Genomic DNA, 21,773 nt, shown 5'->3' on the forward strand with positions numbered 1-21,773 from the left:
CTGCGCACTCCCGGTTGCAATTCCTCCACTTAGGGCGGTCTTTGGCCAGCGACTCCCAGGCGTTGGTGAGATATTGCATTTATCAGGGAGGCTTTGAGGGTTTCCTTGAAACATTTCCTCTGCCCACCTTTGGCTCGTTTGCCATGATGGAATTCCGAGTAGAGCCAATAATAAATATGGTGAAAGGTTGAGGACCCAGAACAGATCCTTGGGGGTCACCACTTGTCACATCCAGCCAATTTGAGTGGGTACCTTTCATCCCCACTCTCTGCCCCTACCTCCTGATCAATTCCCTCCATGTCAAAAGGTTGTCTCCAATCCCAAGCGCTCTCCCTTTCATCAACATGATTGACACTCCCTTATCTACTTTATTAATGACTCAAAATCATAGAATTATACAGCACAGAAGGAAGCTATTCAGCCCATTGAGTCTGTGCCGGCTCTGTGAAAAGCTGTTCAATTAGTCCCGCTTTGGTATGTGGGCCACAAGATCAAACTCTCCATATGAGACCAAAATGGGACCATGGCTAACTGTGAAGATGAATGTAATTTGTTCAGTGTGACGTAACTGGTGAAATTTGACCCTGAGAAATGTGAGAAATTACATTTTGTAGGGAAAAAATGGTAGGAAAAGTATTAATTAGCAGGTTCGAGAGTCCAGTGTCAGCAACTTTAATATCTTAAGAAATACAAGAAGAAAGAGAATATGAGCAGATTCTTTGTCCTCTGCTGTACCTTATATTGATCCATCAATCAGAGTAAACATGTAAGTCCCACATGTCCACAGTAACTGAAACGAGGTCAGCACGCTGGATGGAACCTCAGGCACCCTGAGCTTGATCTCCGGTGTCTCCCAAATTCCCCCTTACATCAGTCTGCCTTCACTTTTATACCCTGCAGTGATCCACCTCTTACACTGGACTCTTCATATCTTCTCTGTTGGGTTTTGGCAGGAAGCAAAGAAAAGACAGCTGGAACTTCTCTAATCTGTGATTTACAAGGACACATTCCCTGGTTCCCAGCAGAACCTTACAAGAATTCATGTACATAAATTTTCATAAGTGGGAGAACAAGTTGATCAAATTGTTTAAAAAAAATGTATCCTATGTTGGATAAACTGGGTGTTGAGCACAAATGATTGGTTAGATTGTGATACGTCCTTACTATACAGTATAAATGCACGCGAGGCCCATGCTTGAGAGAAGGTCAGTCTGTGACCTGTCCTTTATTCCTTAGCACTTAAGTGATGGAAGTGGGTAGAGCTTCCCCTTTTATACCTGAAGGTCCAGGTTAGGAGTGTCTCCCACAAGTTCACCACCTAGTGGTCATTGTTCTCACAGTGTACAACTTAGGTCAGATTATACATGGGTTACTATGCTGGTTGAATACATGACATCACCTCCCCCCCAAAGTCTTATTGGGATCACAGGTTGAGTCTCTCTGGTGGTTTATGCTCTCTTGTAGAGTGCCTGAGTTGGGGCTCCGGTTGTTGGGTGCTAGCCTGAGTGTCTGCTGTTTGCAGTGCCTCAGGCCTATCCGGACTGCCCACAGTGACAGGGCTCTCCTCCCTTTGGTTCCGGTGTTCGGTCACCTGTGGTGGAGTGAACTCTATATTGTGTTCTTCCTCTGCTTCTTCTATGGGGTTGCTGAAACTCCTTTTTCTTTGATCCACATGTTTGCGGCAAATTTGTCCATTGGTAAGTTTAACTACCAGAATCCTATTTCCCTCTTTGACAATCACAGTGCCTGCGAGCCATTTGGGCCCTGCAGCGTAGTTGAGGACAAAAACAGGGTCATTTACATCAATACATCACGCCCTCACATTCCTGTCATGATAGTCATATTGTGACTGGCGCCTGCTCTCGACACTTTCTTTCATGGTGGGGTGTATAAGGGATAACCAGGTTTTGAGCGTCCTTTTCATTAGCAGCTCTGCGGGTGGAACCCCTGTGAGCGCGTGTGGTCGGGATCTGTAGTCCAACAGGAAGCGTGATAAGTGGCTTTGTAGGGAACCCCCTTGGATTCTGAGCATCCCCTATTTAATTATCTGCACTGCTCATTCTGCCTGGCCATTTGAGGCCGGCTTGAATGGTGCCGTTTTGACATGGTTAATTCCATTGCCTGCCATGAAGTCCTGGAAATCAGTGCTTGTGAAGCACGGGCCATTGTCACTGACCAAGATGTCCAGTAGACTGTGGGCGGCAAACATTGCCTATAGACTTTCTACCGTGGCAGAGGATGTGCTTGAATTTAAAATGTCACACTTGATCCAATTGGAGTAGGCGTCTACTACAACCAAAAACATTTTTCCCATGAAAGGACCTGCGTAGTCCACACGGATGCGTGACCAAGGCTTGGCGGGCCATGGCCAGGGGCTAAGGGGGGCTTCCCTGGACGCATTGCCCAATTGGGCACACGTGTTGCACCTGCGAACACAAAGTTCCAGATCTGCGTCTATCCCTGGCCACCAAACGTGTGACCTGGCAATTGCCTTCATCATGACAATGCCCGGGTTCTCATTGTGCAGTTCTCTGATGAACACCTCTCTGCCCATCTGGGGCATGACTACGCGGTTTCCCCACAGTAGGCAATCAGCCTGATCGAGAGTTCCTCCCTGCGCCTGTGAAATGGTTTAAATTCCTCAGGGCATGCCCTGTACGAGGCTGCCCAGTCCCCATTCAGGATACATTTCTTGACTAGAGACAATAGCGGGTCTCTATTTGTCCAGACTGTAATCTGACGGGCTGTCATGGGTGAGCCTTCGCTTCCGAAAGCTTCAACTGCCATGACCATCTCAGCAGCATGCTCGGTAGCCCCCTCAGTGGTAGCTATTGGGAGCCTGCTGAGTGCATCGGCACAGTTTTCGGTGCCCAGTCTGTGCTGAATTGTATAGTTATAGGCGGCTAAAGTGAGTGCCCACCTCTGTATGCAGGCTGATGTATTTGCATTTATGGCATTGTTGTCGGCCAAAAGGGACGTTAGGGGTTTGTGATCTGTCTCCAGCTCAAATTTCCTGCCAAACAGGTACTGGTGCATTTTCTTTACCGCATATACACATGCGAGTGCCTCCTTTTCTACCATCCCTTAACCCCTTTCTGCCTGGGACAGACTTCTGGAGGCATAAGCTACCGGCTGTAACTGACCCTTGGCATTGACATGCTGCAACACACACCCGAAAGCATAGGACGACGCATCGCATGTTAACACAAGTTTCTTACATGGGTCATATAACGTTAACAGATTGTTGGAACATAACAAATTGCATGCTCTATTAAAAGCCCTTTCCTGGCTGTCCCCCCAGACCCATTCGCGACATTTGCATAGGAGCACATGCAGCAGCTCTAGCAGCGTGCTCAATTTGGGAAGAAAGTTACCAAAATAGTTCAGGAGCCCCAGGAACGAACGCAGCTCCATCGTGTTTCAGGGTCTGGGTGCTCTCTGGATCGCTTCTGTCTTGGATGCAGTAGGGCTGATCCCGTCTGCTGCTACCCTCATTCCCAGGAATTCTACCTCTGGAGCTAGGAAGATGCACTTCGCCTTTTTCAGTCGCAGCCCTACCCGGTCCAGTCTGCATAGCACCTCCTCCAGGTTGTGGAGGTGTTCTTCAGTATGGGGTGGAGGTGATGTCATGTATTCAACCAGCATTGTAACCCGTGATGAGATGTCGTCCTGAAAAACCACTGTCCCTGGAATCGACTTGAGGAGGCTTTCCATATTTCATTGGAAGATCGCGGCGGCCGAGCGAAACCTGAACAGACATCTGTTGTACTCAAACAACCCCTTGTGTGTCGTGATGGTGGTCAGCTTCTTCGACTCACTCACCAGCTCCTGGGTCATGTAAGCTGAGGTCAGGTCCAATTTTGAAAAAAGTTTGCCACTGGATAGCGTCGCAAAGAGGTCCTCCGCTCTCGGTAGTGGGTACTGGTCTTGGAGTGACACCTGATTGATGGTGGCCTTGCAATCACCACATATCCTGACCGATCCATCCGCCTTGAGCAATGGCACAATCGGGCTCGCCCAGTCACTGAATTCAACTGGCGAGATGATGCCTTCCCTCAGCAGGTGGTCCAATTCACCTTCTATCTTTTCCCGCATCACGTATGGCACTGCTCTGGCATTGTGGTGTACTGGCCTGGCATCCGGGTTTATGTGAATCACTACTTTGGCCCCCATGAAAGTGCCAATGCCGGGTTGAAATAATGAGTCAAATTTGTCCAGGATCTGTGAGCATGATACTCACTCCACAGACGAAATTGCATTGACATCGCCCCATTTTCAGTTTATGACAGCAAGCCAACTCCTCCCCAGTAGTGCGGGACCATCCCCCACGACAACCCAGAGTGGCAATGTTCTCTGAATCTTTGTGGGTCATGACTACCGTGGTGCTGTCTAGCACCGGAATGATCTCCTTTGTGTATGTCTGTAGCTGCGCATCAATCGGCAATAATTTTGGCCTCCTGTCTTTGGACACCCACAACTCTTCAAACTGTTTGATACCCATCAGCGACTGGCTGGCCCCCGTGTCTAGCTCCATCGATACTGGGATGCCATTGAGGAGCACTTTCATCATTATCGGTGGCGTCCTGGTGTATGAACTGTATACGTGCTCCACATGAACTCGCTGAACTTCAACTTCCAGCGATATCCCCCAGTCTACTCAATCTATCATCATAAGGTAACCCCCTCACCTCCAGAATCAGCCCAGTGAATCGTCTCTGTACCCCCTCCAAAGCTAGTATATCCTTCCTGAAGTAAGGTGACCAAAACTGCATGCAGTACTCCAGGTGCTTCCTCACCATTACCCTGTACAGTTGCAGCAGGACCTCCCTGCTTTTGCACTCCATCCCTCTCGCAATGAAGGCCAAAATTCCATTCGCCTGCCTGATTACCTGCTGCATCTGCAAACTAACTTTTTGGGATTCATGCACAAGGACCCCCAGGTCCCTCTGCACCGCAGCATGTTGTAATTTCTCCCCATTCAAATAATATTCCCTTTTACTGTTTTTTTCTCCAAGGTGGATGACCTCACACTTTCCGACATTGTATTCCATCTGCCAAACCTTAGCCCATTCGCTTAACCTATCTAAATCTCTTTTCAATCTCTCTGTGTCCTCTACACAACCCGCTTTCCCACTAATCTTTGGGTCATCTGCAAATTTTGTTACACTACACTCTGTCCCCTCCTCCACGTCATCTATGTATATTGTAAACAGTTGTGGTCCCAGCATCGATCCCTGTGGCACACCACTAACCACCAATTTCCAACCCGAAAAGGACCCATTTATCCCGACTCTCTGCTTTCTGTTAGCCAGTCAATTCTCGATCCATGCTAATACATTTCCTCTGACTCCGCGTACCTTTATCTTCTGCAGTAACCTTTTGGGTGGCACCTTATCGAATGCCTTTTGGAAATCTAAATACACCACATCCATCTGTACACCTCTATCCACCATGCTCGTTATATCCTCAAAGAATTCCAGTAAATTAGTTAAACATGATTTCCCCTTCATGAATCCATGTTGCGTCTGATTGATTGCACTATTCCTATCTAGATGTCCCGCTATTTCTTCCTTAATGATAGTTTCAAGCATTTTCCCACTACAGCTGTTAAACTAACTGGCCTATAGTTACCTGCCTTTTGTCTGCCCCCTTTTTTAAACAGTGGTGTTACATTAGCTGCTTTCCAATCGGCTGGTACATGCTCAGAGTCCAGAAATTTTGGTAGATTATAATGAATGCATCTGCTATAACTTCCGCCATCTCTTTTAATACCCTGGGATGCATTTCATCAGGACCAGGGAACTTGTCTACCTTGAGTCCCATGAGCCTGTCCAGCACGACCCCCCTAGTGATAGTGATTATCTCAAGGTTCTCCCTTCCCACATTCCTGTGACCAGCAATTTTTGGCATGGTTTTTGTGTCTTCCACTGTGAAGACCGAAGCAAAATAATTGTTTAAGGTCTCAGCCATTTCCACATTTCCCATTATTAAATCCCCCTTCTCATCTTCTATGGGACCAACATTTACTTTAGTCACTCTTTTCCGTTTTATATATCGGTAAAAGCTTTTACTATCTGTTATTATGTTTTGCGCAATTTTACTTTCGTAATCTATCTTTCCTTTCTTTATTGCTTTCTTAGTCATTCTTTGCTGTCGTTTAAAATTTTCCCAATCTTCTAGTTTCCCACTAACCTTGGCCACCTTATACGCATTGGTTTTTAATTTGATACTCTCCTTTATTTCCTTGGTTATCCATGGTAGTTGATCCTTCTCTTACCGCCCTTTTTTTTCACTGGAATATATTTTTGTTGAGCACTATGAAAGAGCTCCTTAAAAATCTTCCACTGTTCCTCAATTGTGCCACTGTTTAGTCTGTGTTTCCAGTCTACTTTAGCCAACTCTGTCCTCATCCCACTGTAGTCCGCTTTGTTTAAGCATAGTACACTCATTTGAGACACTACTTCCTCACCCTGAATCTGTATTACAAATTCAACCATACTGTGATCACTCATTCCGAGAGGATCTTTTACTCGGAGACCGTTTATTATTCCTGTCTCATTACACAGGACCAGATCTAAGATAGCTTGCTCCCTTGTAGGTTCTGTAACATACTGTTCTAATAAACAATCCCGTATGCATTCTATGAATTCCTCCTCAAGGTTACCCCGTGTGATTTGATTTGACCAATCAATATGTAGGTTAAAATCACCCATGATTACTGCCTTCCTTTTTCACATGCCTCCATTAAGCCCTTCATTATTGCCTGCCCCACCGTGAAGTTATTATTTGGGGGCCTATAAACTACGCCCACCAGTGACTTTTTTCCCTTACTATCTCTAATCTCCACCCACAATGATTCAACATTTTGTTCATTAGACCCAATATCTTCTCTCACAACTGCCCTGATATCATCCTTTATTAACAGAGCTACCCCACCTTCTTTCCCTTCTTGTCTATCTTTCCAAATTGTCAGATACCCCTGTATGTTTAATTCCCAGTCTTGGCCACCTGCAACCACGTTTCTGTAATGGCCACCAAATCATACCCATTTGTAATGATTTGTGCCGTCAACTCATTTACTTTATTTCGAATGCTGCGTGCGTTTAGGTAGAGTGTTTTAATACAAGTTTTGAAACCGTGATTTTTAGTTTTGACCCCTCCTGCAGCCCCTTTATATTCATACATATTGTCCCTTCCTATCACCTTGTGGTTTACACTTACCCTAGTGCTACTCTGCTCTGTTGCCTCCTGCCTTTTGCATTCTTTCTTGGTGTGCTGTTCGTCTGAGCTCTCACCCACTCTAACTAGCTCAGAGCCCTCTCCTGTGTTTCGAATACTCCTTGCATTGAAGCACCGAGATTTTATGCTTGCCTTTTTATTACACTTTGACCCTTTTGAATTTTGCTGTACAGTGGCCCTTTTTGTTCTTTGTCTTGGGTTTCTCTGCACTCTACTTTTACTCATCTCCTTTCTGTCTTTTGCTTTTGTCTCCATTTTATTTCCCTCTGTCTCCCTGCATTGGTTCCCATCTCCCTGCCATATTAGTTTAACTCCTCCCCAACAGCACTAGCAAACATTACATGTTGGGGCATGCCCAATTGCCCTTGTCTGCCTGGAGAACTGTGTGCTGCTTTAACAATGTTGAATCTCTGTCCCAACCATTACTTCACACAGTACCTCTCGTCTGTTCTGCTAGTGGCCATGCTCGCGTGGTTTAAATCCCATCCTCGTCGCCATTGATATGTCCTTACTATACAGTATAAATGCATGCGAGGCCCATGCTTGAGAGAAGGTCAGTCTGTGACCTGTCCTTTATTCCTTAGCACTCAAGTGATGGAAGTGAGTGAAGCTTCCCCTTTTATACCTGAAGGTCCAGGTTAGGAGTGTCTCCCACAAGTTCACCACCTAGTGGTCATTGTTCTCACAGTGTACAACTTAGGTCAGATTATACATGGGTTGCTATGCTGGTTGAATATATGAGAGATTGCATTTAGAATATTGGGGCATTTTACTCTAGGACAGATGTCAAGGCCATGGAGGGAGTGCAGAAGCGATGCACTGAGATGATACTAGGACCAAGGCGATTTAGTTATGAGGAGCGAGAAACTGGGTCTTTTTTCATTACAACAAAAAAGGATAAGAGATGTGAGGGGCGTGGGGTGGGCGGTGGTGGTGCTTCAAATGATCGCACACTCACTGTCCTTCAGGATCTGTGTCCAGGGGAGAAGCTGATGGGTTTATCTTATATCATCTTTCGATTATAAGATGTGTTCATCGATGGGAGTAACAAGTGTCAGCACCAAACACTCTCCGGTCCGGTACAGCATGGGGTTAGACACAGAGTAAAGCTCCCTCTACACTGTCCCGTCAAACATCCCAGGGCAGGTACAGCACGGGTTAGATACAGAGTAAACTCCCTCTGCACTGTCCCATCAAACGCTCCCAGGGTAGGAGTCCCGCCCCTCGGGCTCCTCGATTGGTTGAGGACCTGCCGCCACTTCAGCCTGCAAAGCCCCGCCCACTCTCTCTCTATTGGTCGGAGCTCACGTCAGTCACGGTCGTGGCGTTGATCACGTGGCTCAGTCCAGCTCCCTGCAGGAGACTCCGTGCTGCTGCCGCTCGGACACTGCGCTCGGTGCCGGGGGGCGCAAGGAAGCTCCGGTTTGTATTTTATTTTTTATTTATCTTCCTATTTGCGCTTTTATCCGCTATTTATATAAAAAAATTTCCACTGGTGATCCGGGCTCTCAGGCGGGATGTGGACTGAGCATGCGCGGTGTCAGCCACAACTTCGCGCGGGGACTGTCAGAATGGTGACATCACTGACTGGTGACATCACAGAGGGAGGTCACGTGGCCCATCGAGCCCGCCGGCTCCCTGCAACAGCTCCTCAGCTCCTCCCACTGCACCGCCCTGTCCCCGGAGCCCTGCACTTTGTTTCTCCTTCACATACTCATCCAACTCCCCTTGAAAGCCGCAATTGAGTCTCCCTCCACTACGCTTTCAGGCCGTGCATTCCAGATCCTAACCACTCGCTGCATAAAAACGTTTTTCTTATGTCACTTTTGTTTCTTTTTCCAATCACCTGAAATCTGTGTCCTCTGGTTCTCGGCCCTTCTGCCACTGGGAACAGTTTCTATCTGCTCTGTCCAGAGAATCATAGAAGTTTACAGCACGACAGGAGGCCATATCCAGCCTAATCCCACTTTCCAGCTCGAGGTCCGTAGGTTACGGCACTTCAAGTGCACATCCACATACCCTTTAAATGTGATGAGGGTTTCCGCCTCTACCACCAATTCAGGCAGGGAGTTGCAGCCTCCCCACCCACCCCCCACCCACTGTGTGAAGACATTTCCCCTCAAATCCCCTCTAAACCGTCTACTAATTACTTTAAATTTATGCCTACTGGTTGTTGACCCCTCTGCTGAGGAATATAGGCCCTTTCTATCCACTATATCTAGGCCCCTCATAATTTTATACCCCTCAATGAGGTCTCCCCTCAGGCTCCTCTGTTTCAAGGAAAAGAAACCCAGCCTATCCAATGTGTCCTCATAGCTAAGATTCTCCACTCACGGCAACATCCTCGTAAATCTCCTCTGTACCCTCTCCAGTGCAATCACGTCCTTCCTGTAATGCGGTAACCAGAACTGCACGCAGTACTCCAGCTGTGGCCTAACCAGTGTTTTATACAGTTTAAGCATAACCCCACTACTCATGTCTTGTGTGCCTCAGCTAATAAAGGCAATTTTTGCATGCTCTCGGCGATGAGACTCGAGGTGCTCAGTGCCCTCCCGAATGCACTTCCTCCACTTAGAGTGGTCTTGGGCCAAGGACTTCCAGGTGTCAGTGGGGATGTTGCACTTTATCAGGGAGGCTTTGAGGGTGTCCTTGTAATGTTTCCTCTGCCCACCTTTGGCTCATTTGCCGTGAAGGAGTTCCGAGTAGAGCGCTTGCTTTGGGAGTCTCGTGTCTGGCATGCGAACAATGTGGCCTGCCCAGCAGAGCTGATCAAGTGTGATCAGTGCTTCAATGCTGGGGATGTTGGCCTGGTCGAGGACGCTAATGTTGGTGCGTCTGTCCTCCCAGGAAATTTGTAGGATCTTGCAGAGACGTCGTTGATGGTATTTCTCCAGCGACTTGAGATGTCTACTGTATATGGTCCATGTCTCTGAGCCATCTCGAGTCTCAAAGCCGAGAGCATGCAGAAATCAAGCGTGGGCAGCGGAAAGAGCGTGCGGCAAATCTGTCCCATCCACTTCTCTCAATGACGATCTGTCCCACCTGTGACAGGGACTGTGGTTCTCGTATTGGACTGTTCAGCAACCTAAGGACTCACCTTAATAGTGGAAGCAAGTCTTCCTCGATTCCGAGGGACTTCTTATGATGATGAATAAAGGCAAGCATTCTGTATGCCTTCTTAACCACCTTATCTACCTGGCCTTCTACCTTCAGGGATCTGTGGACATGCACTTCAAGGTCCCTTTGTTCCTGTACACTTCTTAGTGTCCTACCATTTAATGTGTATTCCCTTGCCTTGTTCACCCTCCCCATTACCTCACACTTCTCCAGATTTAATTCCATTTGCCACTGATTTGCCCACCAGACCAGTTGATTGATATCTTCCTGCAGTCCGCAGCTTTCTTCTTCATTATCAACCAATTTTAGTATCATCTAAAAACTTCTTAATCATACCCCCTATATTCAAGCCTAGATCATTGATGTATACCACAAAAAGCAAGGGAACCAGTACTGAGCCCTGCGGAACCCCACTGGAAACATCCTTCCAGTCACAAAAACATGCATCAACCATTTCCCTTTGCTTCCTGCCTCTGAGCCAATTTTGGATCCAACTTGCCACTTTGCTCTGGATCCCATGGGCTTTTACTTTCGTGACCCATCTGCCATGTGGGAGCTTATCAAAAACCTTGCTAGAATCCATATACACTACATCAAACGCACTGCCCTCATCGACCCTCCTTGTTACCTCCTCAAAACATTCAATGAAGTTGTCCAGACCGCTCAGGATTTGGAACAGCTCGATCAAATCTTCTCTTAACCATCTCTGCTTCAAGGAGAACAACTCCAGCTTCTCCAGTCAATCCACATAACTGAAGTCCCTCATCCCTGGAATCATTCTCATAAATCTTTTCTGCACCCTCTCTTAAGGCCATATATCCCTCTCAAAGTGTGGTGCCTAGAATTGGGCACAATACTCCAGTTGAGGCCGAACCAGTGTTTCATACAGGTTCATCATAATAGCCACACTTTTGTACTCGACACCTCTATTCATGAAGCCCAAGATCCCGTAAGCTTTTTTAACTGCTTTCTCAACCTGCCCTGCCACCTTCAGCGATTTGTGCACATATACCCGCAGGTCTCATTGTTTATGCAGCCCCTTTAGGATTTTACCCGTTAGTTTATATTTCCTCTCCTCATTCTATTGCAGCCACCATTACTGTTGGTCCTTTCAACCAATCTGTGCAGCAGCTGGGCCTGAAAATCAGCTTCACTGCCCCTGGGCTGGGAAAGGGGGACAGGAGGCAAAATTCTCCCTCTTACCCCTTTTATAAACTCGCTTTACAGGATTTTAGAAGTGGAGCATTTACAGACTGGAAGCTCAGACCAAACATCACATCAGGATCAGTCGCTCAAGTCATCAGGACCTGAATATCATCGGCCTTTGCACATGGCAGGGGAGAGCAGTGATCGCAGCGCGGACAAACTGCACACGTGTTCCGTGTGTGGACCCGGATTCAGCCGATCGCCTGACCTGGTGAGACACGTGCACCATCACACCAGGGAGAAACCGGGTCAAGGTGGGGATGGCGGGAAGGGATTCAGTTCCCCGTCTGTGTCGGAAGTTCATCGGCGCAGTCACACCGGGGACAATCCGTTCATCTGCTCAGTGTGTGGGAAGGTATTTGTTTATCCATCCCACCTGCAGACACACCAGCGAGCTCACACTGACGAGAAACCATTTCAGTGTTCTGACTGTGGGAAGAGCTTTAAAAGCCCCCACAATCTGAAGCAACACCAGAATGTTCACACTGATGAGAGACCATTTAAATGTTCTGACTGTGGGAAGAGCTTTAAAAGTTCTGGGGAGCTGAAGGCACACCAGCACCTACACACTGGAGAGAGACTGTTCACCTGCTCCCTGTGCGGGAAGGGATTCACTCTGTCATCCAACCTGCTGAAACACCAGCGAGTTCACACTGGAGAGAGACCGTGTAAATGTTCTGACTGTGGCAAGAGCTTTATAATGTCCGGGGATCTGAAGAAACACCAGAGAGCTCACACTGGGGAGAGGCCGTTCACCTGCTCAGTTTGTGGGAAGGCATTCACTCTGTCCTCCAACCTGCTGACACACCAACTTGTTCACACAGATGAGAGACTGTTTAAATGTTCTGACTGTGGGAAGAGCTTTAAAAGCTCTGGGGATCTGAAGAAACACCAGCGTGCTCACACTGGGGAGAGGCCATTCACCTGCTCCGAGTGTGGGAAGGATTTCTGTGATTCATCCAACCTGCTGACACACCAGCGAGTTCACACAGATGAAAGGCCGTTTAAATGTTCTGACTGTGGGAAGAGCTTTAAAAGGTCCGGGGATCTGAAGAGACACCAGTTTGTTCACACTGGGGAAAGGCCGTTTACCTGCTCAGTGTGTGGGAAGGGTTTCAGCGATTCATCCAACCTGCTGACACACCAGAGAATTCACACTGGGGAGAGGCCATTTATCTGCTCAGTGTGCGGGAAGGGATTCCCTCAATCATCCCAGCTGCTGAGACACCAGCGAGTTCACACTGTCCTGTAGTGCAGGGCCCAGCAGACAGTTGGAGCGATGTGGGATACGGGTGTCGCAGGCAAGGCCACCATTTATTGCTTCCCCTTAATTGCCCTTGAGAAGGTGGTGGTGAGCCACCTTCTAGAAACACTGCAGTCCGTGTGGTGTTTTTGCAGAAGTTTGGAATAATTCAGTGTCTTGCTCTGCCATTTCAGAGGGCAGTTAAGAATCAACCACATTGCAGTGGGTCTGGAGTCACGTATAGGCCAGACCGAGTAAGGGCGGCAGATTTACTTCCTTAAAGGACATTAGTGAACCAGATGGGTTTTTACGACAATCCGCTAGTTTCATGGCCACCATTACTGACACTCGCTTTATTTAATTAACTGAATTTAAATTCCCCAGCTGCCGTGGTGGAATGTTTTATAAATTCTTGTACTGCTGGTTAATCTTTAAGACTGTTGTGGTGATGATTCCCTTGATTTGACTGTTCAGAAGAACATAATAGGAGCAGGAGTAGGCCATCTGGCCCCTCGGGCTTGCTCCACTTTTCAATAAGATCATGGCTGATCTGATTTGGCCTCAACTCCACTTCCCTGCCCTCTCCCCACAACCCTCGACTCCCTTATCTTTCAAAGATCTGTCTATCTCCACCTTAAATATATTCAATGATCCAGTCTTCAGAGCTCTTTGGGGTGAAGGATTCGAAAGATTTACAACCCTCTGAGATAAGAAATTCTTCCTCATTTCCATTTTAAATGGGCAGCCCCTTATTCTGAGACTATGCTCCCTAACTCTAGATCTTCCATGAGTGGAAACATCCCCTCTGTATCTACCCTGTCAAGTCCCCTCAGAATCTTACACGTTTCAATAAGATCACACCTCATTCTTCCAAACTCCAATGAGTATAGGCCCAACCTGCTCAACCTTTCTTCATATGACAACCCCCTCATCTCAGGCATCAACCTCGTGAACCTTCTCTGAACTGCCTCCAATGCAAGTATATCCCTCCTTAAATAAGGAGACCAATACTGTACGCAGTACTCCAGGTCTTACCAACTGTACAATTGTAGCAGGACTTACTTATTTTTATACTCCATCCCCCTTGCAATAAAGGCCAACATTCCAGTTGCTTTCCTGATTACTTGCTGTACCTGCATGTTAACTGTTTGAGTTTCATGGACAAGGACCCCCAGATCATTCTGTACTGCAGCATTTTGTAATCTCTCCTCATTTAAATAATCATTTTATTTTTTTTTCTAGCAAAGTGGATAACCTCACATTTTCCCACATTATACTCCATCTGCTAATTTTTTGCCCACTCACTTAGCCTGTCTATATCCCTTTGCAGAATCTTTGTGTCCTCTCAACTTGCTTTCCCACTTATCTTTGAATCATCAGCAAATTTGGTTACATTACACTCGGTCCCTTCATCCAAGTGATTGAGAAAGATTGTAAATAGTTGAGCCCCAGCACTGATCCCTGTAGCACCCCAGTAGCCAATGTGAAAATGACACATTGATCCCGACTCACTGTTTTCTGTTAGTTAGCCAATCCTCTATCCATGCTAATCTATTATCCCCAACCCTACGAGCTCTTCTCTTGTTCAGTAACCTTTTATGTGGCACCTTATCGAATGCCTTCTGGAAATCCAAATACACCACATCTACTGGTTCCCCTTTATCCACCATGCTCATTACATCCTCAAAGAACTCCAACAAATTTGTCAAACATGATTTCCTTGCCATAAAACCATGATGGCTCTGCTTGACAGTATTATGCTTTTCTAAATGTCCTGATATTACTTCCTTAATAATGGACTCCAGCATTTTCCCAATGACAGATGTTAAGCTAACTGGTCTATAGTTTCCTGCTTTCTGTCGCACTCCTTTCTTAAATAGGGGCTTTACATTTGCGGTTTCCCAATCCGCTGGGACCTCTCCAGAATCCAGGGGATTTTGGTAGATTACAACCAATGCATCCAATATCTCTGCAGCCACTTCTTTTAAGACCCTAGGATGCAGGCCATCAGGTCCAGGGAACTTCATAGAATCATTGAGGTTTACAGCACGGAAGGAGGCCACTTCGGCCCATCGTGTCTGTGCTGGCCAACAAAAAGCTATCCAGCCCAAATTACCCATCTCTAGTCCCATTAGTTTGCCTAGTACATTTTCTCTAGTGAAAGAGATTGTTTTAAGTTCCAACCCCCGCCCCCCACCCCCCGACACACAATAGCCTCTTGATAATCAATTATTGGGATACTTTTAGTGTCTGCTACTGTGAAGACCAATGCAAAATATTTGTTACTGGTCTCTGCCATTTCCCTGTTTCCCATTATTAATTCCCCAGTCTCATCCTCTAAGGGACCAATGTTTATTTTGCTACTATCTTCCTTTTTATATACCTGTACAACCTCTTACTGTTTATTATATTTCTTGCTAGTTTACTCTCATAAACTATCTTCACTCTCTATCCTTTTTTTAGTTGTCCTTTGCCGGTTTCTAAACATTTCCCAACCCTCTGGCTTTCCACTATTCTTTGCAACATTGTATGCCGTTGTTTTCAATTTGATACCATCCTTTACTTCCTTAGTTAGCCACGGATGGTTCATGCTTCTCTTTGAGTCTTTCTTTCTCACTGGAATATATCTTTGCTGAGAGTTATGAAATATCTCCTTAAATGTTTGTCACTGGTTATCTACCGTCTTACCCTTTAATTTATCTTCCCAGTCCACTTTAGCCAACTCTGCTTTCATACCTTTGTAATTGCCTTTATTTAAGTTCAGGACACTAGTTTGAGACCTAGTTTTCTCACCCTCAAACTGAATTTGAAATTCTACCATGCTATGATCACTCTTCCCAAGTGGATTCTTTACTATGAGATCATTAATTACTCCAGTCACATTACACATTACCAGATCTAAAATAGTCTGCTCTCTGGTTGGTTCCACAACGTATTGTTCTAAGAATCCATCCCGCATACACTCTATGAACTCTTCCTCAAGGCTATCTTTGCCAATTTGACTTGTCCAATCAATATGAAGATTTAAATCACCCATGATTATTGCCGTAACCTTCTTGCAAGCCTCCATTATTTCTTGATTTATACTCTGTCCTACAGTGTAGCTACTGTTAGGGAGCCTGTAGACAACTCTCACCAGTGAATTCTTCCCCTTATTATTTCTTATCTCCACCCAAACTGATTCTACATCGTGATCTTCTGCGCCAATATCATTTCTCACTACTGCACTGATCCCATCCTTTATTAACAGAGCTACCCCACCTCCTTTTACTTTCTGCCTATCCTTATGAGAATGCAAATACCCCTGAATATTCAGTTCCCAGCCTTGGTCACCTTGCAACCATGTCTCTGTAATGGCCATCCGATCATAGCCATTTATTTCAATTTGTGCCATCTATCTTGTTACGAATGCTGCTTGCAGCTGGTGGCATTCATGGTGTTACATAGAATGTACAGACAGAAACACACCATTCAGCCCAACTGGTCCATGCCGGTGTTTATGCTCCACACCCACCCTACCTCAATTAACCCGAACAACATATCCTCCAATTCCTTTCTCCTCATGTGGCTTCCCCTTAAACACATCTCTGCTATTCACCTCAACCGCTCCTTGTGGTAGCGAGTTCCACATTCTCATCACTCTCTGGGTAAAGAAATTGCTCCTCAATTCCCTCCTAGATTTATTAATGACTATCTTATATTTATGTTCCCATAAGTCTGAGATTCTGTTAACACAGGAAGAACACAAGAAATAGGAGCAGGAGTCGGCCATTTGCCCCCTCGAGCCTGCTCTGCCATTTAATAAGATCATGGCTGATCTGATCATAGACTCAGCTCCACTTCCCTGCCCGATCCCCATAACCCTTTACTCCATTATGGCTCAAAAACCTGTCTATCTCCATCTTAAATATATTCAATGACCCAGCCTCCACAGCTCTCTGGGACAGAGAATTCCAAAGATTTACAACCCTCAGAGAAGAAATTCCTCCTCGTCTCAGTTTTAAATGGGCGACCCCTTATTCTAAGACCATGCCCCATAGTTTTAGCTTCCCCTATGAATGGAAATATTCTCTCTGCATCCACCTTGTCAAGCCCTCTCTATCTTATACGTTTCAATAAGATCACCTTTCATTCTTCTGAACTCTAATGAGTATACTCCCAACCTACTCAACCTATCTTCATAAGTCAACACCCTCAACTCCGGAATCAACCTAGTGAACCTTCTCTGAACAAGCTCCAATGCAGGTATATCCTTCCTTAAATACGGAGATCAAAACTGCACGTAGTACTCAAGGTGTGGCCTCACCAAAACCTGTACACTTGTAGTGGACTTCTCTGCTTTTATACTCTGTACTGCAGCATTTTGTAATCTCTCCACATTTAATAATTATTTTATTTTTTATTTTTCCTAGCAAAGTGGATAACCTCACATTTTCCTACATTATACTCCATCTACCAAATTTCTGTCCCCTCACTTAGCCTGTCTATATCCCTTTGCAGATTTTTTGTGTCTTCCTCACAATTTGCTTTCCCACCCATCTTTGTATCATCAGCAAACTTGGCTACATTACACTTGGTCCCTTCATTCAAGTCATTAATATAGATTGCAAATAGTTGGGGCCCCAGCACTGATCCCTGCAGCACCCCACTAATTACTGTTTGCCAACCGGAAAATGACCCGTTTATCCCAACTCTGTTTTCTGTTAGTTAACCAATCTTTAATCCATGCTAGTATATTGCCCCCAACCCCGTGAACTTTTATCTTGTGCAGTAACCTCTTATGTGGCACCTTATTGAATGCCTTCTGCAAATCCAAATACACAACATTCACTGATTTCCCCCTTATCCACCCTGCTCGTTATGTGAATGTTTAAAAATGTATAGAGACATTGAAGTTGAGAACGTGGGAATTGTATAGGGACAGTATAAGCTAACAAACAATTCATGGAGGAATAGCCATGACATCTCAGACTCGAGACTGCGAAATGTTACAACACTAACACATATTGAAACAAAACCCACAGCTTGCAGAAAAACCTCAAGGTCTTATTAAATCATGTTATTAACCTGAAACATTAACAGAAGGTCTTTGTTTAAAATCAGACCATACTTAGGTTGGCTTATGAGTGGACAAAGGGAAAGAGGGACCAAAAGAGATAGGTTGAACTAGGATGTCACTCTAGCCCTATCTTGTTATCTTTTGCCGAGAATGTATAACTGTTGTCGCTTTATGATGTAACTTCACCTATCCGTAGGGAGTGTGTACGCTCTATCCAGAGGGTATATCTTCTGTCTGATAGGTCTTGCCGGCCAGTAAAATAAAGACTGCTTTGTTCAAAGCACAAGAGGTATTCGACTCAGTAATTTTACTGAACCAGATTGAGAGAAAATAATCTACATTTACAGTTACATCCTCAAAGAACTCCAGCAAATTTGTCAAACATGATTTCCCTTCCATAAAACCATGCTGACTCTGCTTGATTGAATTATGCTTTTCCAAATATCCTGCTAGTGCTTCCTTAATAATGAACTCCAGCATTTTCCCAACAACAGATGTTAGGCTAACCTCCAATAGTTTCCGGCTTTCTGTCTGCCTTCTTTTTTAAATAGGAGCATTACATTTGCGGTTTTTCAATCCGCTGGGACCGCCCCAGAATCCAGTGAATTTATGTAGATTACAACCAATGCATCCACTATCTCTGTAGCCACTTCTTTAGGACCCTAGGATGCAAGCCATCAGGTCCAGGGGACTTGTCCACCTTTAGTCCCATTATTTTACCGAGTACTACTACTTTAGTGATAGTGATTGTATTAAGTTCCTCCCTCCCTATTGCCCCTTGATTATCCCCTATTGGGATGTTTTTAGTGTCTTCTACCATGAAGACCGATACAAAATATTTGTTCAAAGTCTCTGCAATTTCCCTGTTCCCCATTATTAATTCCCCAGTCTCATTCTCTAGCGGACCAGCGTTTACTATAGCCACTCTTTTCCTTTTTATGTACCTGTAAAAACTCTTTACTATCTGACCAGGCTCTCAAAGTCACAAATGACATCCTTTGTGACTGTGACCAGGACAAACTATCCCTCCTCGTCCTTCATGTTGGCCTTCATAACGAGAGGATTTGAGTATAGGAGCAGGGAGGTCTTATTGCAGTTGTACAGGGCCTTAGCGAGGCCACACCTTGAATATTATGTACAGTTTTGGTCTCCTAATCTGAGGAAGGACATTCTTGCTATTGAGGGAGTGCAGCGAAGGTTCACCAGACTGATTCCCAGGATGGCAGGACATATGAAGAAGGACTGGATCGACTAGGCTTATATTCACTGGAATTTAGAAGAATGATAGGGGATCTCATAGAAACATATAAAATTCTGACGGGATTAGACAGGTTAGATGCAGGAAGAATGTTCTCGATGTTGGGGAAGTCCAGAACAAGGGGATAAAGGGTAAACCATTTAGGACCGAGCTGAGGAGAAACTTCTTCACTCAGAGAATTGTGAACCTGTGGAATTCTCTAAAACGGAAAGTTGTTGAGGCCTGTTCGTTAGATATATTTAAAAGGGAGTTAGATATGGCCCTTACGGCTAAAGGGATCAAGGGTTATGGAGAGAAAGTAGGAATGGGGTACTGAAGTTGCATGATCAGCCACGATCATATTGAATGGTGGTGCAGGCTCGAAGGGCCGAATGGCCTACTCCTGCACCTATTTTCTATGTTTGACTTGTCTGCAGCCTTTGACATGGTGCCTCTCCTGCCATCCATCTGGGTGGGACTACACTCACCTGGTTCCATTCTTATCTATCTAATCATAGCCAGAGAATCTCCTGCAATGGCTTCTCCTCCCACCCCTGCATCCTCACCTCTGGTGTCCCCCAAGGGATCTATCCTTGGCCCCCTCCTATTTCTCTTGTGCAAGTTGCCCCTTGGTGATATCATCCGAAAGCACATCAGTTTCCACGTGTACGCTGACGACACCCAGCTCTACCTCACTACCACTTCTCTCGACTTCTCCACCGTCTCTAAATTGTCTGACTGGATGAGCAGAAATTTTCTCCAATTGAATATTGGAAATACCAAAGTCATTGTTTTCGGTCCCTGCCACAAACTCCGTTCCCTAGCTACTGATACCATCCCTCTCCCCAACTTCTGTCTGAGGCAGAACCAGACTGTTCGCAATCTTGGTGTCACATTTGACCCAGAAATGAGCTTTTGATCACATATCCGTAGCATAATTAAGACTGCCTATTTCCACCTCTTCACCATCCGTCTCCGCCCTTGCCTCAGCTCATCCACTGCTGAAGCCCTCATCCGTGCCTTTGTTATCTCTAGACTTGATTATTCCAATGCACTCCTGGCTGGCCTCCCACATTCTACCCTATGTAAACTAGAGGTGATCTAAAACTTGGCAGCCCGTGTCCTAACTCGCACCAAGTCCTGCTCACCCATCACCTCTTGTGCTCGCTGACCTACAATGGCTCCCAGTTAAACAACGCCTCGATTTCAAAATTCTCATCCTAGTTTACAAATCCCTCCATGGCCTCGCCCCTCCCTATCTCTGTTGTGGAAATGTATTTTTATCTAAGCTGATACCATATGGTATTTGTGTGCCTTTTGATCAAAATGGAGTCCTGGCCCTTCCAGAACTTTCTGCATTTTAGCAGTCAGCTTGCATAAACAGCTAAACCTGGTTTGAGATGGCTGATGGCCATCAGACAGCTAGGAGACAAGTCATGCTGAGACAAGTAACCCCCCCCCCCCCCATGGTGCTCTCCTATTGTCTACACTACAGGAGTTCCATGTCACCCCACCCTTATTTTCTAGCCATTATCTTCTTTCCGAGACCTCATCCATTTGATGCAAACAGATAAACTGACCAGGAAATTGGAACAATCCTGACACAATACAAGACAGGTGATAGCCCATTACCTATGACTCATGGAGTAATGGCCGGCTGGCCAACTGATAACCCTGACAAAAGGAAATATCTGGATACCATGTCAGGACCAGGATATAGTAATTAACTCTTTATCTGTATTCACTGACTGTGAGACAGAGCAATACACAGGGAGAGGCCATAACTTTGGTTTTACTGTATAAATATCTTGTTAAACTGAACCATTTCGGAGGTGTTCACTTAGCCCTTGACTGAGTGTAACCTACCCCTTGCGAGCAAGTAAATTAAAGAAACTTCTACCGGAGCTGTAAGTGTCGGAGTCATTCTTTTCGGAGGTCGAGATTTCGACAGTTATAACTTGGAGGTTCCACCGAGATGCATACCCTCTGTCCTGTGAGTAAAACGGATACAGGCATAGTGTCTCTCCAGTGAAAGGCTTCAGTGGCCAAACAAGGTGAGCCTTTTGCTCACAAGAGGTTTCTTCACTGTTGAATCGCATATGTAATCTGTTGTCCACAGGGGAGGTACTGCAATCTACAAGACTCGGCATTTAAAAGCTAAAGGTATTTTTTTTATAACCATTTCTTTCTCAGCTCGCCAGCAGAAGAGAACAGGTTCTGGAAAAAAAATCTCGAGACAGCCCGGGGAAGGTTTCAGTAGCTAGTCGATCGAAAAGGGTTCCAGGTTCTTATGTGATAAGATTTTTATTGTTTTTAATTCGGAAGGGGTTCTTATGTGATAAGACTATAAAAAAAAAGAAAGCGCAATCGATCAAAGAGTTTGGGTACGGAACCTTAAGTTTTATCAGTTTTTATTAGGATAAGTTAAGGACTCGGTCTGTAGTGGCATACAACGCAGACTGGGAATATTGTTTGTTGTCCTTGTATTACTGTTGTGTGCAATACCTTTGTGAGAGATTGCCATTAGAGAAACGGGAAGAGTCACTAGGGAAAATTATGATTCGGAAAAACCACAAGGATTGATTAAGAAAAGAAACAGTGACTGACTGATCAACTACGGTTGGTTCGTGCCAACATATCTCACACACCCAGACTGAGCCCGAATTAAGAGC

At 45.5% G+C, this 21,773-nt stretch overlaps 2 protein-coding genes across 2 annotated transcripts in view; one reads left to right on the forward strand and one right to left on the reverse strand.

The window, feature by feature from the left end:
* Nucleotides 1-21,773, reverse strand: part of LOC139273621 (zinc finger protein 530-like) — an 84,710-nt gene that overhangs the window by 29,298 nt on the left and 33,639 nt on the right. The gene's annotated exons all lie outside the window — the stretch shown is intronic.
* Nucleotides 8,626-12,814, forward strand: LOC139272883 (zinc finger protein 235-like). The gene is made up of 2 exons (XM_070888988.1): nt 8,626-8,661; nt 11,584-12,814. The coding sequence occupies exon 2, from the start codon at nt 11,687-11,689 to the stop codon at nt 12,812-12,814; it is 1,128 nt and encodes a 375-aa protein (XP_070745089.1). The 5' UTR covers nt 8,626-8,661; nt 11,584-11,686.

The sequence above is a fragment of the Pristiophorus japonicus genome, chromosome 9, assembly GCF_044704955.1.
Source record: "Pristiophorus japonicus isolate sPriJap1 chromosome 9, sPriJap1.hap1, whole genome shotgun sequence".
Lineage (NCBI taxonomy): Eukaryota > Metazoa > Chordata > Chondrichthyes > Pristiophoridae > Pristiophorus > Pristiophorus japonicus.

Excerpts from the sequence above, each read along its gene's own strand:
- LOC139272883 (XM_070888988.1), top strand. The coding sequence starts at position 11,687 with ATGGCAGGGGAGAGCAGTGATCGCAGCGCGGACAAACTGCACACGTGT.